At 40.6% G+C, this 25,791-nt stretch overlaps 1 protein-coding gene across 1 annotated transcript; it reads right to left on the bottom strand.

Annotated features, from left to right (window-relative positions):
- Window positions 1–234: 234 nt before the first annotated feature.
- plpp2b (phospholipid phosphatase 2b) lies at window positions 235–21,637 on the bottom strand. The gene is made up of 6 exons (XM_008336701.3): window positions 21,323–21,637; window positions 6,586–6,737; window positions 5,272–5,534; window positions 5,073–5,130; window positions 3,712–3,888; window positions 235–2,911 (listed from the first exon to the last, which is right to left on the bottom strand). The coding sequence occupies exons 1-6, from the start codon at window positions 21,381–21,383 to the stop codon at window positions 2,753–2,755; spliced, it is 870 nt and encodes a 289-aa protein (XP_008334923.1). The 5' UTR covers window positions 21,384–21,637; the 3' UTR covers window positions 235–2,752.
- Window positions 21,638–25,791: the final 4,154 nt, after the last annotated feature.

Genomic DNA, 25,791 nt, shown 5'->3' with positions numbered 1-25,791 from the left:
TTGCACTACATCAGTGTCATTTTCCTCTTAAATCTCAAATATATTGGACCTTTCTGGATAAAACCCCCCAAAACAAAACATTATTAATCATTAACAGTGGGATCAACAGAGCAGAGTGACGGTGGATGGAGGAGGAAGAAAGCTGCACAGAAAGACAGGACATGCTGAAACAGTCTGCTACTGTATGTGATGACGTCACACTAAAGATCTTGTTGATAAAAAACAGCACAGAAAGAAAGTGGATAATATATTTATTTAAATTATCTGATTTCTCTGACTATAGATTCAGTATACACAAGAGCAAAACATAAATCCAGACCACAGCAACAAGCTGGAACCAAGAGAAAGGCCTGTTTAAAAGCACGAACCAGAATAAAACCACACAGGCATCACAAACACACACACACACACACACACACACACACACACAGTTTGGCTTCAACTTAACTACAGGGGGATTCAAATACCATGAAGTTCCTGTTCCTGTTGCTCGGCCCGCTCACGTCGGCCATTAGTCTGGGGGCAGTAACGCTGAGATGATTTAGATGTAGAGTGTTGGGAGGAGACTTCACTTCAACCACTTACAGATGTTTTCTTGTTTTAAATCAGCATTTTTTTAATGCACACACAACATCCCCAGAGACCAAGGTTGAACATGGGATACCTCCACAACACTGGCCCTGGAGGGTCCCGCCTCCTCAGAAACACAGCTCACCCTCAGGGCCGCCTCAACGACTATCAGGTGAAACGCCCTGTCCTCCCGTCTCTGCCCTGTGCCCACGTCTCCCTTCAAGGTCCTGCATGTTGCACCAGGACTGCAGGAGGCCTCGATCACAAGTCAAGCCTATCTATCAACACAGGAAGAGGACGGGGAACAGGCTTTGAAGTAGGAATAAAGCTGTTGCTAGTTTCACAAAAGGCAGTTGGGAATGTGGCCCATTATCATTACAGCGTGGCTTTAAAGGCCCTGCCAACACATCTGGCTCATGTTTAGACCCAGAGCTGGATCCGTCTGTGTGGTAACGTCACTGGAGGCCAGTCTGTGGAGACCCCAGGCCAAAACACACTGTCCAGGTGAAATTTACCTTTATGAAAAACCACAACCACCTACACACACACAAGCAAGCAAATATACATACACATCCTTCACAGAGCGCCAAACACATCTCATAAAATAAAAAGTATTTGTGGCTCATAGTGGCAAGAAGGGATGATTGCACAATAACCTCAACAGCGCCGGCTTCTCCAACCGTATTAAAGTTAATAAACAACTTCTCGTATTTATAATAAATTAAAACGCCATTTCCAAAAATGGTTGTCTTATCCTTCTTTGATTACTGTTTTTTTTACTTTTTTTTTAAAGGAAATTATGTAAAAACACAAGAAGACAGGAAACAAAAATGGAGACTAATGTGATAAGTGTTGTAGTAGTGGTGTAATGCATGCAGTTTTCCGGAACTTTTCCTTCTATGCATCTAAGGTTTGTAACTCTGCAGTCCATTATACACAGAGGGAATGATCAACAATCAGAAAAGAAAGATAAAAAAAACCCAAAACAGTTACATTTATACATTGGTAAAAAGTCCGACTGCTGTGGAGACTGACCCAGTCTGTACAACTGTGTGCGTCCGGTTTCTAAGCTGCTGAATCAGACTTTAAATAATATTCAAAACAAAGAATGCAACTGTAAAATCACTTCAAAATATCTTAGTGTTATTCTACAAAAAGGCCTCCTTTTTTGGCAGTTAGAAATTTTCCGACAGGATGGGAGACTTTCATCGTTGTGTGTTTGATAAACATCCTCTGACTCATGTGATACTAAGCAGAAAATTCTAATTCTTCTAAAATCCTACTGCTTAAAGCTGATTTTATTACATTATATTATTTCTGTTAAATCTCAGAGTCAAATCCAAACTACATTCTTTTAGGTCTGAGAGTGTGTGTGTGACTGACGTGTGGTCCTGGAGGCAGAGCAGTGTTTGTCAGAGATGAAACACACTTGTCATGACTGATGTTCTATAGAAGAACTGTAGTGTTTAACCCAAAGAACAAGGACTTCACTTAGATGAAATAATCTTTGGGTCTAATATAAGGAATAAATCATTCATCTTTGAGTTGGTTTGATAGATTTACATGTTGACTGGACAGCGTTTGTGTTACACTGAAGTCAGTGGCCAACTGTCCGTGCAGCATCAGCTCCTCTGACGTAGCATCACCGCCTGCTCAAAAACTGACTTTCTGTTAGCAGCTTTAAAAAAAATCTCTTAATGTAGCGATACACAAATACACTTTAACATCAACACTGGTTTCTGTCAAAACAATTGACTCCTCTCTCTCTTACAGGAGTTAAGGAGGTCACCTTCTTTGTCTTTGAGAGGGGGCTCAAAGGCCCAGCATCAGATGCAGCGCCCTCAGTCGGTCCAGTGGTTGGGGAGCAGGTGAAGTGTGAGTGGTTGACATCAAGAAGCAGAGCTGTGGGGTTTAAGGCCGCGGGCTACAGACCACATTTCTGAAAAAACACCTTTGGAAAAGAGATGCACATGGCCAATGAAACCTGTGTGGGTAAAAAAGACTGAACACGTCACCGTCACGAAACGTCTGATGTCGCAGAGCCTCAGGACAGCAGCTGACCAAAGATGTTCTCCACACCATCAACTGCCATCAACACAGGCTGAAGCTGCTGGGTTACATCCCAACACACAGGTTCGGGGTGTTGTGTACTGCGGCCTCTCTCCCCCGCGTCAGCCACCTGTCACACAGGGCCGGGGCTGTGGTGATAGTTGTAATGGTTGGAGTGGTCCGAGTCTGCGATCTGCAGGCTGGGTTTCCTGCCCGGCTCGTCGCTGTCGGCTGAGTTCGGCTTAATGCAACGGGGAGGACGCTTTTTGAAGAAGTCTGACACAAAGTGCACCTGCAGGAGGGAGGGAGGGAGGGAGGGAGAGGTGAGTTAAACTTGAAGGATTTATAAAAAATAAAATGTATATCTGGAGTGTCAGCATGTTAGGGATACAGGATCCAGCAGAGGTAAGAGCAGGCCTGGAAACTGTGATTAAATGTCTGGACAGTTCTGTACACGGCTGTTGAGTCACACACTAACACTTACACACACGCACATTTAAGAGGAACACACACAGAGAACCGCCACACCCCCGTGGCCATAAAACATGGAGCTCAGGAGGGTCTCTAATGGAGCACTGCAACGTGAAGGCCAAAGAAGTGGCTTCACCTCCCAATTAATCACACGCACAGCTGGACACACGTGCAAATTCACTGTCGGCCGTTCAGAATTTCCACGAGTTGGCGATGACAGTGGTTCAATCAAAACAGACATGTGGCCAAACAATTTAGGAATCCAGCTGGACGAACTCTGGAGGCCGTGAGTGAGTGGGTTTGTATCGAGTCACACTCTGCTGTCAGACTTCAGTCAGCAGGTGGTCCGCTGCTGGAAGTCACCTTCAGTGTGATGGAGTTCTTATGATGATAAACTCTGTTTGTGTTTCCCTAAAAATACTTTTCAGAAGTCAGATTCATTTTTTCAGATGTCATCAGGTTCAAGGCTTGAAATGAAAGTAGAATTAAAAGAAAAAGAAAAGACCAGGGAGAGCAGTAACATCAGAGCAGACGACTCTTCAACTGCCTGTTAAAAAGTAAACGTATCGAGGTATAGAAAATGATCACAGAGAATATTTCTTGGCGGTCTTGGATACTTACATTGAGTACAGCGACCAGTGCTCCCTGCAGCAGACCCACCAGCACGTCGCTCCAGTGGTGCTTGTAATCAGAGACTCGGGTGTAACCCACGTAGACTGCGAAGACTACCAGGAAGAACTGAATGGTGGGTCGCAGAAGTCTGGCCCACTTAGCCACCAGTCTGGCCTGCACGTAGAGCTGGAGTGTTGGGTAGTGAGGAATAAGTAAGGTGAAATAGTAAATCACGATGAAGTCTTTATCTACACTGTTTTATCAAGGCACACACTAGTACTAGTAGAGTCGATCATGGTTACCATCAACACATTTCCACGACATGTGTATTACTCTTGTGTATTAAATGTCCCATACACCTGTGTACTTGTACTAACTTCCTGTACTTAACAGTTTGGTGTAAATACACGGACCACTACATTGTTGATATTCAAAAACATCTCCTCTTTGCTTGGACATGGTGTGCCATACTAAAGTCAAAACTGTCATTCTGTACATTCTGTGAACAAACAGTAGTGTGTTTTCAAATAGAAGTGGAATGAAACTGTGCTGAGTCTGAGCCTGATTTATGTCCACGATGGACTGAAAAGTCCAATTTTACTGCAGAGCCGCAGATGCCAGCAAATTATGAAGCTGGCAACAATGCCGACTTCTGCTCAGTGGCTGTTGAAGGAACAGAACTTGGCATCACACCACAGTCCCCCAGTCACACAGAGCACTCAACACTGCAGGACATGTTTTCAGCAACACACTATTTGCCTGCCAAATTAAAAAAAATATGAGAGAGAGAGAGAGAAAGAGAGGGAGGGAGGGAGCACGGACTAAAGCACTAACAGGACCGGACACTGGCTGGAGACACTGGGATTCTTCTTTGAAATTCATTTTTCTTTGAACTGAACAATGTTGCTTTGCTTGGACTTCTGCACTAATGTCTGGTGGCATGTTTTGATGGAAGACAAACTAGGCAGACCTGGGGGACAGAGGACAGCACATGACTTGCCTTCGTCACTGCTGGGAAAAAAGCAGCCATTTTAGGATCCAAACTATTTTTGTATTCTTCAGCCTTGCTATTTTTTTTAATAATCAAAATACTGTATGTGTGTATCCTCAGAATGTAGCAGGGGCAGAAGAAGGGGGCAAACCTTTAATCATCAAAATGAAGGAGACATATTATCATGGCTCCCCCCCGCACAAAACTCTGGATATGATGCAGTGCTATAATGTGTATGCCGATGTGTCTCTGGTAAGGTTGGTAAGGACATGAGGAACGGCACCTCACCATGCAAATGTCCAGAAGATATAAATGTTGCAGTCACACCCTCACAGTCATTTTCATATCAACAGTTATGGACTGTGTGTGATGGACTTACTGCGAGGAAAAGCATACAATACATTCCAAAAGAGGAGTGACCAGAGTAGAAGGACAACCTGGAAGAAAAAAAATATCTACTATTTAAATGGTTTATTTCAATTTAACAAATGTGACCAAATGAAGTCAATTTGAGAGCAAATGTATAACTATTTCAGGCTACGTTCTAAAATGTAGCCTATTCACTCCTCCGCTCCTACCTGGACTCGGTGACATCTTGTGGTTTCCCAGTGCAGTTGATCACGTGCATATATCCTGTGCAGACCTTCGGAGCACAAACGGCCATGAAATTTGGTCTTGGGCGGCCAATGGTGAACTTGGCAAGGTCGGTCAGTGATTGGCTGACAGCTGCTCCAAACAAGAACGTACCCACGACCTTGTAGAGTGCAGCCACATATTGGTTGAAGTCCGAGTTGGAGTAAACCCTCTTGCTGTAAACCAGGTAAGCCTCTCCAGAGGAAATCTGAGGAGGATGAAAACAGATTACTGGGAGTCTTTCAGTTTAGTATTCCTTAATTTTCCAAAAGGGAATTAGAATTTATACATATAAATAACATCTTTAGAAGTAATTCAACAAACTCAAAATAAGCAATTCTGGTGAAATGAAACGACACAACAAAACAATTGAACAAAAACATCTCAAGTACAGAAAATATTGAAACTGAGATTCTGTTGCCTAGCTGGGCCCCCACCTGCAAACGCTCCTCTAAACCCCCACTTTTGGAACCACTAGATAAAGGTATTATTCAGTTCATAATAATAATGATAGACTGTTACGTGTTGCCCACATTTATGCCACTTACATGTCAACAGATGTGTTGTTATTTCAGTTTTATTTCTAAGAGAAATATGACATTTAAAATCTAGTCCGAGTGCTCTCTCTCTCTCTCCTATCCTGTGTCTCTCTTTCACTCTGTCAAGACCACACACACTGTCCACAGTATAAAGCTAAAATATTTTCTCTTTCGAAAACCAAATTCCTGTATTTTTATTTTTATTTTATGTGCGTTCTTTTGTGTGTGTGTTCTGCCAACAGGAATAAGTGAGTAAAAAAAACACACAGTGAAGAGTTCTTGCCTCTCATTACTTGAACACACTCACTGTTCTATCCTGATATACTGCTATTGTAAGGAATGTTTGCGTAACCAGGTGTGTCGGAGCTGTTCCTCTGAGCTTTCATTATACAAACACACTCTAATGCATGGAAATGAAGCCCATAAACCACGGCTGGCGGCGTTGATACTGAGAGTCAAAATAGCTTTTTTACAATTTAAAACCACTAAGTTTCTCCATGAAGTGTCATAACGAGACCCTCGCTCAAATACGTCCAATGAAAAGCAGCTATGGAGATATGAAAGAGAAAGAGACACGGTACCGAAGGATAACCTACTGAGATAAGATAAAATCCACTGCACTGAATTGTCCTTGGTGATTTTGAATTTAATGAGGTAAGACCACAAACAACTGCCCCTCCCACTGTGGAGGGGCAGTTAAAGGATGTAAAAAGAACTCACGATGATGACGGTGCAGGTGATGGTGACGGCGGCCAGCATGCCGTGGGTGATGGTGTCTGGTTTTAAGGGGTACCTGATGCTTTCATCATCGCAGTAAACACCTCTCTGATAGGGCTTGAACACGATGGTCATGACGATGAAGGGCAGAGCCGCTGCAGTAGACACAGAGATATAAGTCATTATATTTACATGAACAGAGCTGCTGCTGCTGCTGCTCCACAGACACACGAGGGCCTTGATAGCTGCTAAGAACAGAAATAATACTGATCCTAATAAGGACATTTCAGAGACATGAAAAATTGCCTACGATAACATATTTGGTCTGTTTTTCTACAGGCTTCCAGACATGACATCAACTCTTAACATTTTGAAAGTCAAAATGTTTGTCTTAGAACAGTGCAGTTGTTTTCCTTATCCCCCTGGACCTCAGAGCCTCAAATCAGAGCAATGGAACAGCCAACAAAGAGAGCAAAGAACAACACATGGGAGTGAAGGTCAAAGTAAAACTGAATTTAAAAAAAGAAACAGTAGGAAAAGTGTTTATCTACACATGCATTTAGGGATATGTTTTTAAATATAACAAGAACAGAGGGGATAAAAATGTAGTTACAACACACACAAGTCCAACTGACTGATGTGGCTGTGTGTGTGTGTGTGTGTGTGTGTGTGTGTGTAAAGAAGACTAAATATAGTTGGTTATGGCTCCAGAGGCACGAAGGATGAGAGGTGTCCTTGAGAAGTCTAAAAGAACGGATCCATGAAGGCATCACCAGTTCTACTGACTTTAAGAACAGAGCTGCAGTCTTCAGATATTTTCATTTCATTATAAAATAACATGTTGTTTTACAGCTTGGTCTGAAAGAGAAAAAAAATCCACTTTGGCAAATGAATTCCACTACAAATTTGTTTTCCAGCTTGAAGTCTCACTCAGAGTTTCCTCACAGAAAAGGAAGAAAAGTAGAAATAATAAGGCTGATTCAACGAACGGACAGTACTGTAAAGAGTACCCCAGGTACTCATACTCATAAGTACTACTACTACTGCAAAAAACATTGGACTTTATTGATCCCACAGTTGTGAAATTCTTGTGTTAACAGCAAAGGTGTGTGTTTCCTGTGGGAATCAAACCCAGGTCTCTTGGCTTGCACTACAATTAAATAAAAGAAAATATAAAATAATTTAAATGTTCAGAATGTGACTAGTGTCTCACTGGCTGTAGTTTGAGAACTACTAAACTCAGAGGTCTCAACACTTGTGTTTTCTTTAGCCCAGTTATTACAGTTAACACTTACACGCAACAGTTGAACTTATGTTAATGCATAGGAATCGCAGCCCAAGAGAGGAATGCACCCTCCACCCTGGCGTGCACTGCACCACTGCAGCAGTCAGACACTCATGGGCCCACTATGGAAATGCCACAGAGCCACATACTAAACGCTAGAAAAATAACAGTGGAAAAGCCCCGCATCAAGCCATGGTATTCCATTTCTGTGTAAATGAGAAGCACACCCTCCCATTCTGTGTCAAAAAAAAAAGTGTCTGCAGCTGACATAATTCCAGCAGGATTGACTGATGAGAGACCAGCAGTGAAAACACTGAAGACTGAGACAGAAGGAAAATATACAAGGTGATGGTGGACCAGCATTCAGCTGAGGTGAACATTCTGTAGCACTGACTCCACCCAGACATACTCACAGACTACTGTAAATGTATGGACACAGACAAAACCAAGCTCCAAACTCTCAGACATTTGTAAAGGATGTGGCCAGAGCTGAAGGACACAGAACCAGGGGTTGCAAACTCCTGACCTGCTGGCCACTTCCTGTTCTCAGTCCCACTGCAATAATACATCTTCTTTCCCTTTTTCACTGAGAAATGTGGGGAAAACTGGAGACACTGAGCTGATATGGAAATAATGATTCAAGAAAAAAAAAAAGGTCGGCCTGACAAAGCCAACACGAGGAGACAAACTATCAACATCCACAGATGTTTAACTTTCCATTTAAACTAATGGCTCATCTGTCTTTGGACTGTGGGAGGACGCCAAAGGACCTGGAGACGACCTCAGCACAGACCCTGGACCATGCAAAAAATAAATAAATAAATAAATAAAATAAATAAAGAGAATCATCTGGGTTACAACATACAGTGGTTATGTAGACTTAACCAGTTTATCAAATTGGTTAAAAGTAACTACGTGATAGCTATAGATACGGCATGTATTTTACCATATTAACTGCAGTAACTCACTCCTACAGTGTACTCATTCACTGGTGACTCACAGTGACTCAGAGTCTAACACTGTGGCTGTACATTAGCTGACGACAGGCATTGTTTAGTGACATACCAGGCTCACACATGTTCGCTGCCGTGAGGACAAAGAATGTTTTTTTGGCTGGATCACAATGAGCAGCTGTAAAACAGAAGCTGTGTGTGAAGGAAAGAATAAACAATAGTGCTTCACGGGACAAACACATCATCTCACAGGGAAGCCTGACCTTGGAGAAACCTGGGATGGACAAGGAAGAAAAAACACACACGCGCACAAAGAGATAGTGATTCTCCCTCACACACACAAAATAGCTTTTTCCAGCATTTTCGAATGGAGACAGACGTTTACCACAATATTTTCACATTGTGGAGTCTCCTACTGAGGAGGAAGTCAGTTTGTTTTGGACCAAAGTGGTGGTCACTTTGCCACTGAGGCCAAATGTAAATACTGAAATAGAAAACATATTTGTTTCCATCTTACAAACACTATGGGTGTGTTGGTCTGGAGATGAGGAGCGGTTATACCTCAGGCATATTGTTGGCACACTGAGAACATTAGGAGTAACAGCACCACTGACCAAAAGCAGTTAATGCCACAATTCGTTTATATTTATATTTGTTCTAATGGGGCGTGTGCAGTAGGGGAGGCATGGTTTGAGTTTGCTAAAAATATTATAACTAGTGCAGTGAAACATGCACAGCTTCTTCAAACAAAACACTGTATGGGTGTCCATGCTCTTTTGGCTTAGGAGCTAATATTCAAATGTCTACGCTACTGTGATTGACCTGCATTAACTGAACATACTTCATTTATACGTTAATTCTGGGGTAACGATTAAATGCATGGAGCTTTACGACACAATATGATTGAATTCTTGCAGTAAATATTCAAGACTACACACCATAAAATTATATTTATATTTTAATTGTTTTTTTTTATTTCACTTGCTCTTGGTCACTTCCCTTGAGATCTACTGGTGGATCCCGATCTACTTATTGGGCATCCTTGCTGTGAAACCATTCCTTCAACTACTGCGTTGCAATGCTAAATGAGTGTGTTTAGGCTCGAGAGTCATATGGAGAACATTTACTCCTAGAACTGTCGGAAACATTGTCAATTATTTTACTATTAAGGCAGTAACATCAGGAAAACAATGTAATAGGAATATTTTGTTGTAAACCATAACTCTTTCATGATTATAAAGTTAGACGTACACACATTGCTGCATGGATGCTGTTTATGTTCCATTGCATTTGGAACTTCCTATTTTGCCCCACTTCTGTTGGTTTGGTTTTCAGGCTATTTCCTCTGTATGGGATGTATCATATAACCTCATACTTAATAACAATACACAGGTTGACGCTGTCCTCGACCTACGGTGTTACGTGGCTACGCAGTCATCTCCGATGAAATAATTATTGTTCCACCATTCACGTGCGGTGCTAAAAACAAATTTCGCATGGGACCTAGTTGGCCAGAGGAGTGGACAAACACATGGTCGTGCAGGGCTATACACAGAAGAACATTTTCCTGTCCCTTGCTGTCCCAGTGATAGAATCCATTGTCATGTGTTCAGAAAAACTCAACTGACTCAAAGTTCACAATCTAGATGGCTAGATGACAAAGCCTTGGCTAACAAGCTACCTAATTTTAACAAGGAAGTCTTTTATACAGTCTTCTTTATAGTGTAATAGCGCATGTTAATGCTTGAAACATACAACACCTGAACACCACCCTTCGTAGCAGCTGTTAACCGTATGTCCCAGAAACACAGTCTCTACATCTATCTGCCAGTGTTAAATCGTTTTCATCACCTCCAAAATCCTGTTTTCTGAAAAATCACAGCACAATATACCATGTCTTAACTCACATCCTGTCTCAGGCACCAAAGAGGAACAACTGAGGATTTACTGATGTGGCTTCTGGGAGGTTGCTGCTGCACCTGTATCCTGCATCCGGTATCCAGCTGTCAAGAACGGAGCACGTGTTACAAAAAAAAAACAGTCGATGAAGGTTTACCTTCTTCTGTTTGCTGACTAAGTAGAAGGTTGGACTCAAATCAAAGACTAAGATTGAATTTCAGTAAAAGACATATTCCTGTGTGTATATATTTTTAAAGGTTTCACAGTGAGGTTAGCAACAGGCCAACATGTGTGCTCTCAGCAGATCTTTTCTTGAATGGACACTTTATGTTGACGGTCTAGACCCTGTAGTTGAGGGAAACGTTGAGGTGTTACAACTGTTTTCAGTTTAAATATTAGATTTACTATGTTTTGGACTCGATGTTAACATCATAGCATATGTGTATATTTGGAATAGAAAACTCTCTGCTGTGTATGAAACAAATGGTTAACAATAACAACAAACTCCAACTTTTTAATAAGCAGGAATTTTTGTGTACCATCACAGACTGCTTGGAAGCATTTATTCGGTGAAAAGCAATTAAAAACATGTCCAATTCAACACATTATAATGAATTTAAAAAAAAAAATTTCAATTCTTTTTTGTTCCACCTTGTCCCCTCACTGACCATATGTGCAAACACTGCGATAGACGATTCCCATGGAAGGAACTGTTGAAATGCAGAATATCCTGTTAAATCCCATGCACTTGAACATGTAATTGCAGATGACTTTAAAGGTTTTTGGTGCACAAAGGGAAACACAGCAGTGCAGCTGAAAGCCAATGTAGAGTTTGACCGTCAACTATAAGGTTCCTGTTCACCTCAGCCCCCCTGTGACTACTAGGGTTTTCTTTGAGTACTTCGTTCTAAAGGAAAATACTCCTTGTTATTTGGAATGTCATTAACTTATTTTTTTTACAAATAAATAAAATAAAATAACTTAACCTTAACATTAAACCCTTAACGACAAGTGGTGTTTTCTCTGAATGCATTATCTAAGGTTGTTGGTTTAAATGCCCATCAGTCAGTCAGTCTGACAGGGACAAAGTCTAAGGGACTGTTTGTTTAATTCAGTGTGGTAAAAGTCACTTCACTCGGCTGAAGGACATAATCATTTCTATATTGGGTCGTAGGACGTAGTAACTGCACACTGCTTTATGAAGCCTTTAACACTCAGCAGAGCAGAGCCATTAATCACTGAGAAGTGGAAGAAAAATTCAACTTCAAAGAGATGTGTCAGAGTGTGGTGAAATATAGGCCTTCGCACTAACCATGCCCACCAAGAGTCGCTGCCTCCAAATACCATTTAGAAAATATTCCTCTCCTCAACCTTATACTTAAGGTTTTTATATGCAAATCGTGTAAACCAAACACCTCAAACCAGACAGGGATTTTTTTTTAACTAGTTTTCCTACAAAGTTCACGGCCTGAGTGAAGTCAGGGCACCTGGCCTTAAAAAAAAAAAAACCCTGGCTAGTCAAAAAGAAAGAGTCATGTATCTTTCATTTCTGTAGCACTGTATAAAGCAGTAATTCAGCTGACTTCATCTGACTTTTACATGTCAGTCATAAATCACAAGTTTGGATGAAATTAAAAGAAGTCCGATGGAAAGATGTCAAGAGTCTGGACTGGCGAAACGACTGGTACATCCTGAGGTGTGCGTTACGATCGGTGTCCCTGTGGATTACACAGTACCTGTGAGAAACAAACCAGCCACTCTCTTAGAAAGTAGACACACATGCAAACACACACACACATGCTGCTTAGAGGCAAAAATAAATCCCCAGTGCAGACAAAATAGGTCTCGGGGACACCACAAAGACAACCCAAAAACCCAGACTCACGCCGCTCCAGAGCTGCTTCCACTTAAAGACGGGGCGGCCAGCATCTCCGACTGGAGCTAAACTCAGACCTTTGTGGCTCATTTTACTGTCAGCAAAACCCAGAAGCACAAACACGCACACGAAAGAAAAGCTGAGGTAACCGTGCAGCAAACAGACAAACCATCTTCCTACTCAACTGCCGATTTGGACACAGAGAGACGGCAAACGCTGCCAATTGGGACTGAATCCAGGGAGTTAATCTCCATAAGGCAGCCAGGAATCTTCTGCCTCAGCCACTAATAGACTCAGCTGGAATAAGCACAATGTGAAAGCAGAGTTTTCCTGCCTGCCATGTTCAAATCAAGAGGGTTTTTGTTCCATTGTGAAACGCTTAAGGCTTCTTGTCTTTTACCTGAATCTCAGATTATCATCCATTAAGGCACATGTGTCAAACTCATTTTCACCGGGGGCCACATCAGCAATACAGTTCCCCTTGAAGGGCCGGTTATAAATGGAAGACTAAATAGATTAGGGGTTCCCAACCCCTGGTCTGTGGACCAGTACAAGTCCATAGATCAATAGGTCAAAAATGTATTTCATTTTGACTAATTTACCTCATTCAAAAGAATTCCAGTCATATCCATTTACTTTCTTTATTTAAAGATAATCAGTCAATATGTTAAAATAATAGGTCATTCAGACTAATACAAACAGAATAGAGTCTAGTAGATGTTTTATTTTGAAAATGTAATGATCCATCAATGCTCAGCACCTTGGTACTGGTCTGTAGTAAGAGGTGGTACTGGCTGACCAGTCCTTGTATAGATGGAACTACTCCATAACAGACTAATACATGTTTCTGTATTTGACTATTATTTATTCAAGCCACAAATATTGTTCATTGCTGTGTAATAAAAACATACTTTTAATTTCTCAGATTAAGAAACTGCCTGGACGTTATCTAATGCTTTTTAAGCTCCTGCGGGCCACACAGAACGACTTGGTGGGCTGCATTTGGCCCCCGGGCCTTGAGTTTGACACATATACATTAAGAGAATCAATTGGTGGTCAGTGTAGCTCAGAGCTGAGTAACAGACAGTAAGTGTGCAATTGAAAAGACTTCGGCGAATACACCAACAGAAGTGCATGATGGGAAATAAATAGCACAATGTAAAAGTCAGTGTAGAACAAGAAGGTCTGTGTGAGAGGAGATATGTCGTCTCTCTGCCAGCTGTGATGATTCACATCCGCCCCGCACTTATTTCTACGTCCTCATTCAGAGTCATTCATTCTTTCCTCTCAGCTTCATCTCGCCGTCTGTCATTCACTTGATTGCAGTGTCCGCCCACACACTTCTTCTGTTGTAAATATAGAGGCCTCAATGAGATGGAGCTTTATTTAGCGGGCTGATGTGCAATTACGCAGGACCGTTTGGACCACAATCACACTGTGGGACTCAGAGTCCGGGCATCTCACGTCTTGTCTCTGCCTCGCTCTGTCAAGTTGTTATTGTATCCTGATTTTTTCCCGAGCTTTTCTCGCATTTCTCACCCACCGTCACATCTGCATTTGTCTCACAGAGACCACTTTTCCCACATGGGAAGTTTGATGCTTTAACTTTACATGTGAAAAACTGCTAGAACTGATCCATTCAATTATATTTCTATTGGGCCAGACTTTTAACCTAAGAATTTCAGCTGGGACTGGTATTTCAGTGGCAACTACACAGGAGGCAAATATAAGATGTTGACCTCAATACACTGAAAAACATTTAACGTTGTCAGTACTAGTACCTTTATCGGTACCAGTCAGTACATTTGGGGTTAAACCAATCACTTTCATTCACAAAGAATGGTGCAGTGGTAGGACTATCACCAGACTGATCTGGGTTTGATACCACCTTGTCCCCCAAACCACAGGTTGAGTTACATCAGGAAGGACATCTGATGTAAAAACTCTGTGCTTGACCTGTTCTTTAGTCAACAGCTTACACTTCTGGACTCAACGTGTCCCTTAAACACACAAGGGCTGTACTGCAGGTCATATCTGTTCCTAACCCAGACCCCCCTGTTCAATTTTAGGACAATTGTGGTTCGCCAGTGAAAAAGTTTGCCCACGTCTGGGCCAGTGCTAGAAGGTGCCTTGGCTCACACACTCACACTACATCATTACATAAATTGACTTAACCTACTGCACCTGCAGAACTGAATGGAATAACAACTATTTGCTTTCCATTTAAAAGACACATGTTTTCAGAGTAGTTTAAGCCTCTGTTACGTGTTACGTGTTGTTAGAGTGTTCTCACGCCCTCAGGCTGCCCTGCCTACTTAAACACTCTCCATCGTGGCTACAGCCAAAACATTTACCAGAAAAGTCCTCCATCTAACTCCTTCCACACTCATTTCTCCTTTTTTTCCAGCATGAAGATCACTGGGAGCATTTCCTCTTCTTCAACTCTGGGCTTATATTTAATCTTTGTGTTTTGTCTAATTCCTTCAGTCTAGCTCTTCCTCATATTTCCTTCCACTGTTATCAGGCACAAAAACATTTTTCCTTCGACTAGCACCCAATGCCTTCTTTTCTCTCTTTTTCCCTTTTCTTAAAAAAAGGAATAATTCAAATAAACGTGAGAGTCAAAGGACATCAAAGCTCAAGGCATAGTGAACCAGCCAACATTATGTGACATTAACAGACGGCTTACTGTAACAAAACAACTCAACACTTCTTCTTTTTCTCACTGTCACCCCAAGCTGGACTGACTAATGTGGAAGGTATGTGCTGAGCCTACAAGCTTCACCACTGGCCTCTGGAATTCTAATTCACAAGAGGAACGCCCAACTACACCAGTCACACCAAATACTGCTGCTGCTGCTGCTGTGGCCCACGCTAGACTTTTGATCCCACTGTTTCACTGGCTTTAACATTTACCCACACAGGGCTCTAAGCAGACAGAGTAACAGGTGAGGTGGGACTGATGGTGAGAGCGAGGCTAAATCTGGGCTGGCAATCAAAGAGCTGGGTTTGGAGGAGATCAGAGATCAAGGCCACACTGGGGTCAACCTAGAGCCATAAAAGCTTGGAGGTAGCAGCAGACTAACCTCCATGGTACGTACCAGGCTTCTCAATGTGATGCGGTGTTTTTCTCTTTAAGACATTTGTACGTTAATGCCAAATATGAAGACTATATTTAGTTGTACCAATGAAATGAAAACTTCAGTGGTTTTGTTGTCAGATTATCCCTGAAATCTAGAAAAAAAAAAAAAATCAACTTTCGTCTTTGTCAAGATGTCAATTCTGCCTCTCAGTCTCATTTTGCTCCTTTTCCCTCTGCATGTGTTTCCACTCTACCTTTATTACAAAGAATGCAACATGTTGGAAGGAATTTCTTCAACATTTAACCATGTGTTTTTAGACACAGAAAAGCTATGAGATCATCAGGTGTTACTTGTTGTGCAGCTGTGGTCACAGGCATTGTAGCAGAGATCCAGATGTAGACCATAAATCAGACTCACGCCAAGGCCAGGCCACATTGTTCTCTGCGTAATTCATTAATATGTGGCAGTTACGATGGTCTATATCAAAGGAGACATTAAGAGGAGCCATAAAATAGAGCTGCAGCAGTACTATAAGATATGAAAGACTACGTAGTGAAACCTAACACTCCTAATCCTAATGACAAGAATGATAACAGTGTAAGGAGGGGCATCTGGCTGGACAAACACAGTGTGTTCTGTCCTTCAACAGCAACCAGCAAAGTCACCAGGAGGTCAACATGACTCACAACCAGAGTCAGATTAAAACCTACAATGTTTGATGAAATGATTACATGGCTCTAGATATTTGTGCAACCCAGTGAGGAATAATGTACAATTAATCCCCACACAGAAACTAATTTATAGCCTATACAATCTGATATCAGAGTATGTGAATCAAAAGGTTGATTAAAAAAGGCCAAATTCCTAAATCATTTCACCCTCAGATGTAATATTTCAACAATCAGTCAGAACTTGAAAAATAAAATATCCAATACCTCTGTTCTTCAGATGCACCTACAGCACCTAAAGTACTTTGGAGTATATACGTATTTGGCCTTTGGATGGCAACTGTAAACACCTGTCATGTCCACCTGCAGGACACAGGGGTCAGTGAAGGTTTACGTATCAGACATGAAGCAGAAGACCATAAGACAGATAAATGTTGAACTAATGCTTATGTAGAGGAAAAGTCCAGCCTGTTCAGAACTATAGACATCTTGTTTCATTAACGTGTTAACATCAACACTGTGCATTAGCTTAGCACTATGTAGCCACCAAACAAACAAGAGGACAATTGTTCATGCTGTAAAAATCTGAGGTGTCTAGTTTTTGAACATTATTTTTTTTTTCCTTATAGAGGTTCTGTATTACATGCTATCGGATATTTTCATCCTCAATGGCGCCCACGAGGGCAACCGCCGCCCACACCTTGAGAACCCCTGCTCTCTCCCTAAAAATGTTTCTGCATTTTCCCTAAAAACATCTTATATTAGTCACATTTTGTCAGTCATCCGTCCCCTCCGATACTCCCCCCACCCAAATAAACCTCCAAAATACACAAATCCAAATAAACAGCGAAAATAAAGAACAAAAATAAAGTCAAAGCTCTCTGAGGATTTCTGGTTCTGTTTGTTTAGAAGGGGTCAGTTTCCATGACACAGCTCTCCAGGGGAAACAATTCCCATCAAGTCACTTCACTGCTCACGTTTGAGAACTCAGCACAATCCATCTTCAACAGAACCACATGGGAGGCCCAGCTCCCCGGAGACTCTGCTGCATATTTGAACTTGGAAACAAACCAACACCAAGTGAAGCCAAAGAACGAAACACGGAGATTAAAACTGTGTGAAATCAGTGCAACGGGACGGAAAAACAAGTACCAGCACACTGACAATGGCTCTTTATGAGAGTACCAGGAACAACAGAGTCATTTTTGATGTCTGTGTTGGAGGAAGAATCTGACAAATTCTCATCTGTTTCTGCTGACTAATGCACTTATCTTAGGTGTACTGTGCCCTCCCATACTCCTATTTCAGAAACTAAATGACAAATCATTGTATCATTATTTCCCTAATCTGGAAAAATAAAGAGGATAAAGAAATTGAAATTATGTTGTCCTACTGCGTCCCCCAGCAACAGCTCCACTCCTCTTGGGGGAAACCCCGCTCCCCATTTTGATAACTATTAACTAATCTCATAAGCTAGGACATTTTGTATCAAGTCTGAGCTCTTTTCAGTAATGATATATTTTAAAAAATACAAAAAACATGATGTATTTCAAATACTTTCAGCAGGTATTTGAGAAGTTACAGATAATGTCAGCAAAACTGGTTTGTCACAGTGTAACCCAGTCAACAGCCTAACACAGAGACTGTACACAGAGGCACAAGAATGTACACAGATTAGAGTGCCTCAGTGTCATCCACTGTCACGCCACATGGAGTGTTGTGCAAATTACTCACAGAAGGCAACTAAATGCCATTCATTTTACAAACAGAAACACTTGAGTTCTCCAAGAGTTGAACGCCTCACACTCTGGCAATGCTGCACCTATGAATACAATCTTGGGGCGGAGAATGGCTAATCCACGGTTTTTTCTTTGTTCCACGAGCCAACACCCACCATCCATTTGTACTGAGTGCAAATTTACACTGAGCAGCGCAGAGAGAGGTTGAGGTTGACTGATTAACACCAGACTGTAGAAGAGACCACACAGATAAACTGCCTTCATAAAATAAATAAAATAACAATCAGACAACACCAGAGACTAAAAGACAAACATTTGTTGCAGAAGATGAAAAGCAAAATGCTTAGCATCTGAAACATATATCTCTCTATTTATATATATATGTTTTTATATTTATACTGAAAAAAATATATAATTATACATATTATTTGTATAATGAAAAATGAAATATATATAAAATCAAATTAATTTCCTTTTCAGATTTTTTTAAACCAATATTTAGCTCAATTATTAGCCTCACAGACATTGGTGATTGTTTTTGGCAAATGCTGCTATGATGCGATGACTTTACCGTCACCACAACCACCTCTATGTTACGACATCAGAGGAATCATACCATTTCTTATTTCGTTTGGTGTTGACACAGCAGGTCATCATATTTTGTAGTGTTGGGTTTTTCTTTGTTGTAAGCTGTTCTTGAGGCTACCGTCCCTCGTTTATCTGGGCGCAGGACAGGCCGTTTGTCGCCAGCAAATTATCCAGTTGATGCAGTTGGATTCAAATCCAAACTTCCCTTTGTGTGAACTCCCACTGAACGTCAGAGCCATCAGTGTTATTCAACATTTTCTTCTAGTTCTTCCAGTTCAAAGCCTGGGTGGGGATTGGTGGAGCATGAACAAAACGCCGGGCCAAGTTACAGTCAGACTCATCACACACAAACTGGTGTTAACTTACACTAAACCGACATTATCTGCCTGAATAATACAATAATAAAAATCTAATTTTGACGTACAGTGCTAATTCTATCAGGAAATTCTGATATAATTTTCAGTTCCTGGTCACTGAACAACAGTGTCGTGAACTTTTCAAGTCTTGGTTCGGCCAATAGAATCACTTGGATTTCTTTCTCTCAAGTTTATAAAACAGACCAGAGAGGCTTGAGGTGTAATAGTGGAAATGGAACACGAATGCTTAAGGTTAGTGGTTAGAAAATGGAGGAAAATAAATAAATATATATACATATATTATATATTTTTTTCAGCACATCACAGCAATACAACTGTGATCTGAATACAATTTTTTTAAACATTAGGAATGCCAGCAGTCGGGCTGCAGACAAAATAAGTCAGAAATATGTTTTCATTGAGGCAAATGGGCAGCGTAATTACAAGCTGCACCATGTTGACGTAACATGGCTGGGGCAACCTCATATAAGCTTGGGGTTGACTCGATGATTTTTCGGATGGGAAACGTGGGTGGCATCTGGGAAGGGAGAGGCAGAAGGGTGGGATTCAGCCATCCAGACCCGACGACCAAAACCCAGACGTTAATCCCACACTTGTGACGGTAAAATGGTTAGGCTTATCAACTGCAGCAGTCTGCTGATGTTCCCACGGTGGAAAAGAAAATACGCCTAAGCTACTCTCAGATGCTCAGTGACCTTGTACCGCTGCACCGCAGAGCAGATCGGTGCATGCATCCTCTTCAACCATCAACCACACAGACATAACAGGAGACTGGCTCTGCTCACTAGACACCGCAACATTATGCAATGCATCTGTCAATGGTATTAACAGTAAATTCCACAAGTGTGCCTATAATTAAAAATGCATCTTCAGCCAACTCAGTTGTTCTAATACAGCAATCACATTTCCAGAATCCAACACCAGTTCCTCAAATCCTGCAGATCATAAATACAACACAGAAATCTGTTTCTGTGGGTGCAAAAGTTGGGGAAATGAATGGAAGTTATATATTCAGAAATGCAGTGAATGTGGGAAGTCTGCACGCTGCTGGCAGACAAAAATGAGAAATAAATGGTGCTCACACATGCATATCAAATTTCCATAAACAAACATTCAGTTTCCTGGGGCTCTGTAAAGTCTTGCTAAAGTCTGAGGTGAGTGGGCCGGGCTGTGCACTGAAGCTGTGGGGAGAATGAGGGAGATATTTCCTGTTGTGCTTCACTGGGACACATGCTGGAGTCAGATTTGAGCTTGGACAATACTCCAGCACAGACAGCCCTGCAGATTGTGGCTGCACTGGTGAAGGAGCTGTGGATGGAAGCGTAGTTACCTCAGCTGAACTTTTTACAATTAGACGTGTGAGAAGAGGAGAAAAAAACAGAGAGAGTTCATGCAAATAAGGATTGTTCTAGGAACATTTTAGGACAATGATTATTTTTACAGTTAAATACAGGCTGAGCATTTTGTCTCCATGTTGATTTTTCTTTTGCAAATTGCAACTAAAAAGACTCAACTTTGACATTGTACAGACATTGTTTTCAACAAGGGCACATTGAGATTATGACTGGATGGGAGCTTAGAGTATATAATGATTGTTATTCCACTTAGTTTTAAAAAGTGAATTCAACCATGTGTTTTTAACAGTATGTCAGGTGGTAATGTTATATTATGTGTTCAATATTTTATGGTTCTTTAGTGGGGTGCACTAATAAAATGATTCAATTGTAATTATTTATTGATTTAATAATTGATTTGATAGATATAGATGTATAAATAGATTTATTAAAAAAATATCTGATATATTTTTTTTTGTCATCTGACAAAAACATGGAGTGGTTTCCTTAATTTCTTATATTTTGTGAAAACTCTTTTTAAGGCATTAGATAAGGAGAAAACAGAGAAAAAATATAAACAATCCTGAAATTCCGCCCCAAAACACAGATATTTCAACTTTATCAATTTAAATAATATATTCTTTTCCAAAAATGACTAAAGGTTAATTGTTTACCGTTGGTAGCATTAGATAAGAAAACAAAATATGTCGTTCACACACGATACTAATTGTGAAAACACGATATTACCGTCATTGTACTAGCAACAATAATTATTAGCTCCTGTCAGATGCCAATAAATGTCACACGAATCTAAATATGTTTTCAAATAAACTAACCACGACGTCATTGTTGACAAACGCCTGGTTAGGACATTGTTGACAGCTGTTGAATTGTTAGTAAAATAAAATACTTTTTTTCACTTGTTTGTTTTAACTTACCAACCAAAACGCAGAGGACATCCACCAGGACGAACAGCTTCTTCTTCCTCAGCTCCTTCATCTTCTCTCGCGCTTAAAAGTTTGTTACAAACCGAGACAAAAAAAAAAAAAAACACCTTTAGGAACAGGCGCGTGAAGGCTGCACAAACAACCTGGTAACCTGCACACCGCGTTCTTCTTCCGGGATCCACTTCTCTACCTGTGCTGACATTGACAGCACAGTTGTTCAACTTTGTCAAAACTAAAGTCTGATTTAAAAAAAATACTGACAAAGCGTTTAGGCAGCAACACTGGAGCACCGGTGCGTTCCCCCTTCCCGCCCGGGGCTAAAGTGCCTGGGTCCCCGGGTTCCACACAGTTAGAGTCCACAGTCCTTCCTTCTCCTCTCAGGCGCAGGGACCACGCCACAGCAGCAGCGGCGGCAGCAGCAGCATGAACTGGTCCCTCCTTCCAACTTCCTCCTCTGGCTGCAGCGCTCCCTGTCTGTCTGTCAGAGCCAGACACTCTGCTTTAATGTCCTGTCTGTCCCAATGTTTGTCCTCCCGTTGTATTTGAACCCAACTTTTCTATTATTTCTTTATAACAAACCTAAACTTCATAAAAGGTAACACCAATGGAGGGCGCCAGTGGACAGTAAACAAGCCTGGATTCCAGGTTTAAAAATACTTTAGTAACGAAGCAAAATAAATACTTAGAGAAGAAAGTTACTGTCATCACTGAATAACAATAGAAACAAACAAAATAAATGAAGAAAAATATAGAATGTTATGAAACCATTTGACAAGAACTTAAGAAGAAACATTCATCTGGTAAATAAAGTATATATATAAAAAAATTGTACTGATTATTTACACCCAGCAGAGGGCGGTGACGCGACTTAAAGCTTGTAGCGTTGTTGTCAGTAACTGAAGAAGGGGTTAAAAGAGGGGTTAGGTGGTGGTAGTTTTTTGTTCTTGTCATTGATGTGGATTTTTTTAGACAAACATAAATATAAAATAATAAACAAAGATAAACAAACGATTACTTTTCAAATGAATACTGACATGGTAACAGGGCACATACACCAGTGTCCTCCACTGACGGACGAGGACAACACAGGAGTGAGAACTGCACCCATTGACTGGACTGTGATTGATTTTGATTGATGATTGGCCCCGACCTCAGCTCAACTAGTGCTAGTTCTGCAGCCAATCAATTTATTTTCATCCATTACCTCATTTGTGCACTTTATTTAGAAAATTCTGGAATTGAAGAGAGAACCTTTGACAGAAATGTTTAGTGATTACTTGTTTACTTTTTGTTAAAGGAGTCCAAATAAATGCCACTGGTTTGTCTCTACTGAAAACTCTTTCTTTTAGCAAAGGGGGGGGGGGTTCCGTTTGAGTGAAATGTTTAGTGATTACTTGTTTACTTTTTGTTAAAGGAGTCCAAATAAATGCCACTGGTTTGTCTCTACTGAAAACTCTTTCTTTTAGCAAAGGGGGGGGGATAAACAAAAGCAGTACCAACTTTGTGGCAGTAACATGGAGTGTAATTGAAGTCAAAGCTCTGACCTCATCTCATAAAACCTTCTTTAGATGGACCAATGCTTTATGGTCTAGCCCAGACCTGGGCAAACTACGGCCCGAGGCCCAATGTGACCCATTTGGCATGTTAATCCGGCCCACCAAACTTTTCCCTGCGATGTCTGCATTTCCCAGGTAGATAGCATAGAAAAGGCTAAAAGCATTTGAGCCTTTATGCATGACTTACATGTAATTTTTGTTCACACAAACACTCCATCTATCTGCTCCTGACCCGGCCAATGAGTCAAATTTTAGGACTCATTGTGGGTCCTAAAAAAAAGTTTGCCCACGCCTGGTCTAGCCCTATAATGTAGCATGTCTTGTTATCACCCCTTTAGGAGTAAACACTCGAGCCCAGTACTTAGTACCAGTATCTTTATCCCCTCTGGGAGAATGACTGCATTTTGGAAGAGTGAAAACATCAAACAGATTCTAAAGTCAAACTCACTGGTCAACACCTTCATGTTGGTGTTGTTGTTGAAAACCCCCAGCCCTTTAACAACAGAGACTGTTATACAGTAAACCAGGTAATAACTGTAGTAAAATTAACATGACTTTAAAGCAGCGTGACTGCCTCTGCAGACGGAATGTCATTTACCCCAGGGCAGGAGGCAAATTTCCCAACAGCACTTATCAGCAGGCCACCACTTGCAGGCTGCCTGGAGAGCCTGATTAGACAAATGATCATTTCATTCTGTTTGACAGACATCAGGATCAGGACGAGATCTAATCCCACAGCATATAATCCTGTCAAATACACCACTGTTTATGGTAACGTAATCTGCTGTTATTTATTTAAAACAACAACAACAACAAAACATATAGATATAAAAGGCGTCCAATAGCACCCACAGCACGAGTATTAAAGCTGGGATTTTTCTGTCCCCTAGTGCCAGTTGGGTATACACCATTTTACTATTTGTGGCATATTGTGCTGTGCTTGACATAATAATAATAATAATAATAATAATAATAATAAAAGATCAATAATTATTCTTGATAAATCTTATTTGTTTACCTAAAAAAATCCTGCAAATGCTTTTATTTATTTTCTAGCAATAACAAATGTAGATCCCTCTAGGATCCCTGTAGTATTGTGTTTATGCTGACAGTTTTCCTACAATTCAATGTATTGTTTTTGCCTATAATACTGCAGTTATTCACAATATATACCTTGCTGGATCACTGGATCATGATACATATTCTATCGCCAAATTCTTGTCAATTCAACTAAGACATTTCTGCTTCTGCTCCACAGAATTGGCTGCAACTTCCTGTCTTCAGTGTTTCTACGAATAAAACGAACCTGGAGTGTACCGCCTTTAAGAGCGAATGTGCACATCTGTAAATGTGTTTCATTTCTTCAGTTTCGACATTCTGACCTGTCTGGTCAGGTCAGAATGTCGACAGGGGCCTCCATGGTCCAGTCCACCTCATACTGTGATTAGTAGAGATCTTTTGGACAATTATGTTGTTAATGTGAGTAATTTGGGTTAAATTATAGACACTTTCAGATGAGATACTGCTCACCTGGACGCCTCACTCGTGTACGTTACTGTCGGTCCTGTTGAGCCTGTTACTCCCTTTATAATGTGGTTGCTCTGGAAGCCTCGCTGCATCCACGCCTGGATCATAAGCGCCCTCTAGTGCTTAAGACGAGAAAGACACAGATTTCCACTTCCTATTCCAACAATAATTTCACTACCACTGACACTACTTTTTTTTAACTTATGTAGACATAGGTTTGATTAAAAACATTAAATAACAGCATTTAAAAAATGCTATAACTATAACACAGGGTCTCAGCAAACATCTAGACACAAAAACAAAATATCTCAATTTCAAAATTGATCATTTTAATGATTTTATTTTCTTTACAAAACAAAATGGCCTGAACTCTTAAGGTGACCAAATGAAACAACAAAGCTGACAGAAGCAAATCTCCACAAGAATAACAATATTGCACTGTAATAATTACTATAAGAAATCAGATAGATCATTTCTCATCATTTTATTCCCACTTCTTTCACCTGTTAAGACGAAACGAGTGTAACAAAATCAACCTACTGAATATTTCACATCTCAGGGTGTTTGACATAGTTTACATTACTCCTCGTAACTAAGTCTCCCGCTCCCCCTTCCACTTCATTATATAATTAAAAAAAAACAAAAAAAAACCCCACACTAACCTACCTGTGCTTCACAATGTTTCCATGGTGTAATTATCCCATTTCCAATTTTAAATCCTAATTCAATAAAATTAGCAAGGGATTTTCTCATATATAAAACCTTAATGTAAAAGGATCATTGTGGATCTGCAGACACAAATATCTCCAGGTGTAATATTCTGCTTCCGTTGTATATGGGACACTAACATTTGTCACTACATACAGTACATTTTATATTTACTCCCTCAGTCCTAGAGACATTCTGTGGATGTCAATGATTTACCACCAGTCCAGAGTGATAAAAATAATTGCTGGATTTGGATTCAATGACTGAAATATTTACCTCACTGCACTTAGTTTATGTTAGAAAAATCCCAAGATGCACCACCAGAAACAGAAACATCACAAAGAGTAAATGTATTAAAATATAACAATCTTCTAGTTTCAATGTAGTCATAATCCACTAAGTGTTAAAACTGTTCAGTTGAATACAACATCAGTATACTCACAGGAATTGAAGAAAGAAAGATTTCTTCAACAGCTTTGAGAGCTTTTAGGTTTTATAACCATCTGGCGCCACCTAGAGGAAGTATAATCGACAAGACATTAGAAGTAATAGAAAAAGTTTTCAGACCAATTAATTGGATAATTATCCACAGTACCCTTGACAACATCTCGGGGCACATTAATGTGCCGCGGCACAGTGGTCAATCACTGATTTACTTGGATGACAATG

Source organism: Cynoglossus semilaevis, chromosome 2, assembly GCF_000523025.1.
Source record: "Cynoglossus semilaevis isolate Cse_v1.0 chromosome 2, Cse_v1.0, whole genome shotgun sequence".
Classification (NCBI taxonomy): Eukaryota; Metazoa; Chordata; class Actinopteri; order Pleuronectiformes; family Cynoglossidae; genus Cynoglossus; species Cynoglossus semilaevis.
Note: the sequence above shows the minus strand (reverse complement) of the source record. Positions and strands in the feature narration are given on the sequence as shown.

Bases quoted from the DNA above. Each gene is read 5' to 3' on its own strand.
- plpp2b (XM_008336701.3), bottom strand. From the start codon at position 21,383: ATGAAGGAGCTGAGGAAGAAGAAGCTGTTCGTCCTGGTGGATGTCCTC. The intron at 6,738-21,322 runs GTAAGTTAAAAC...TGTCTACTGCAG, and splicing joins TGTCCTCTGCGTTTTGGTTG to CGGCTCTGCCCTTCATCGTC. The intron at 5,535-6,585 runs GTGAGTTCTTTT...CATCCTCCTCAG, and splicing joins TCACCTGCACCGTCATCATC to ATTTCCTCTGGAGAGGCTTA.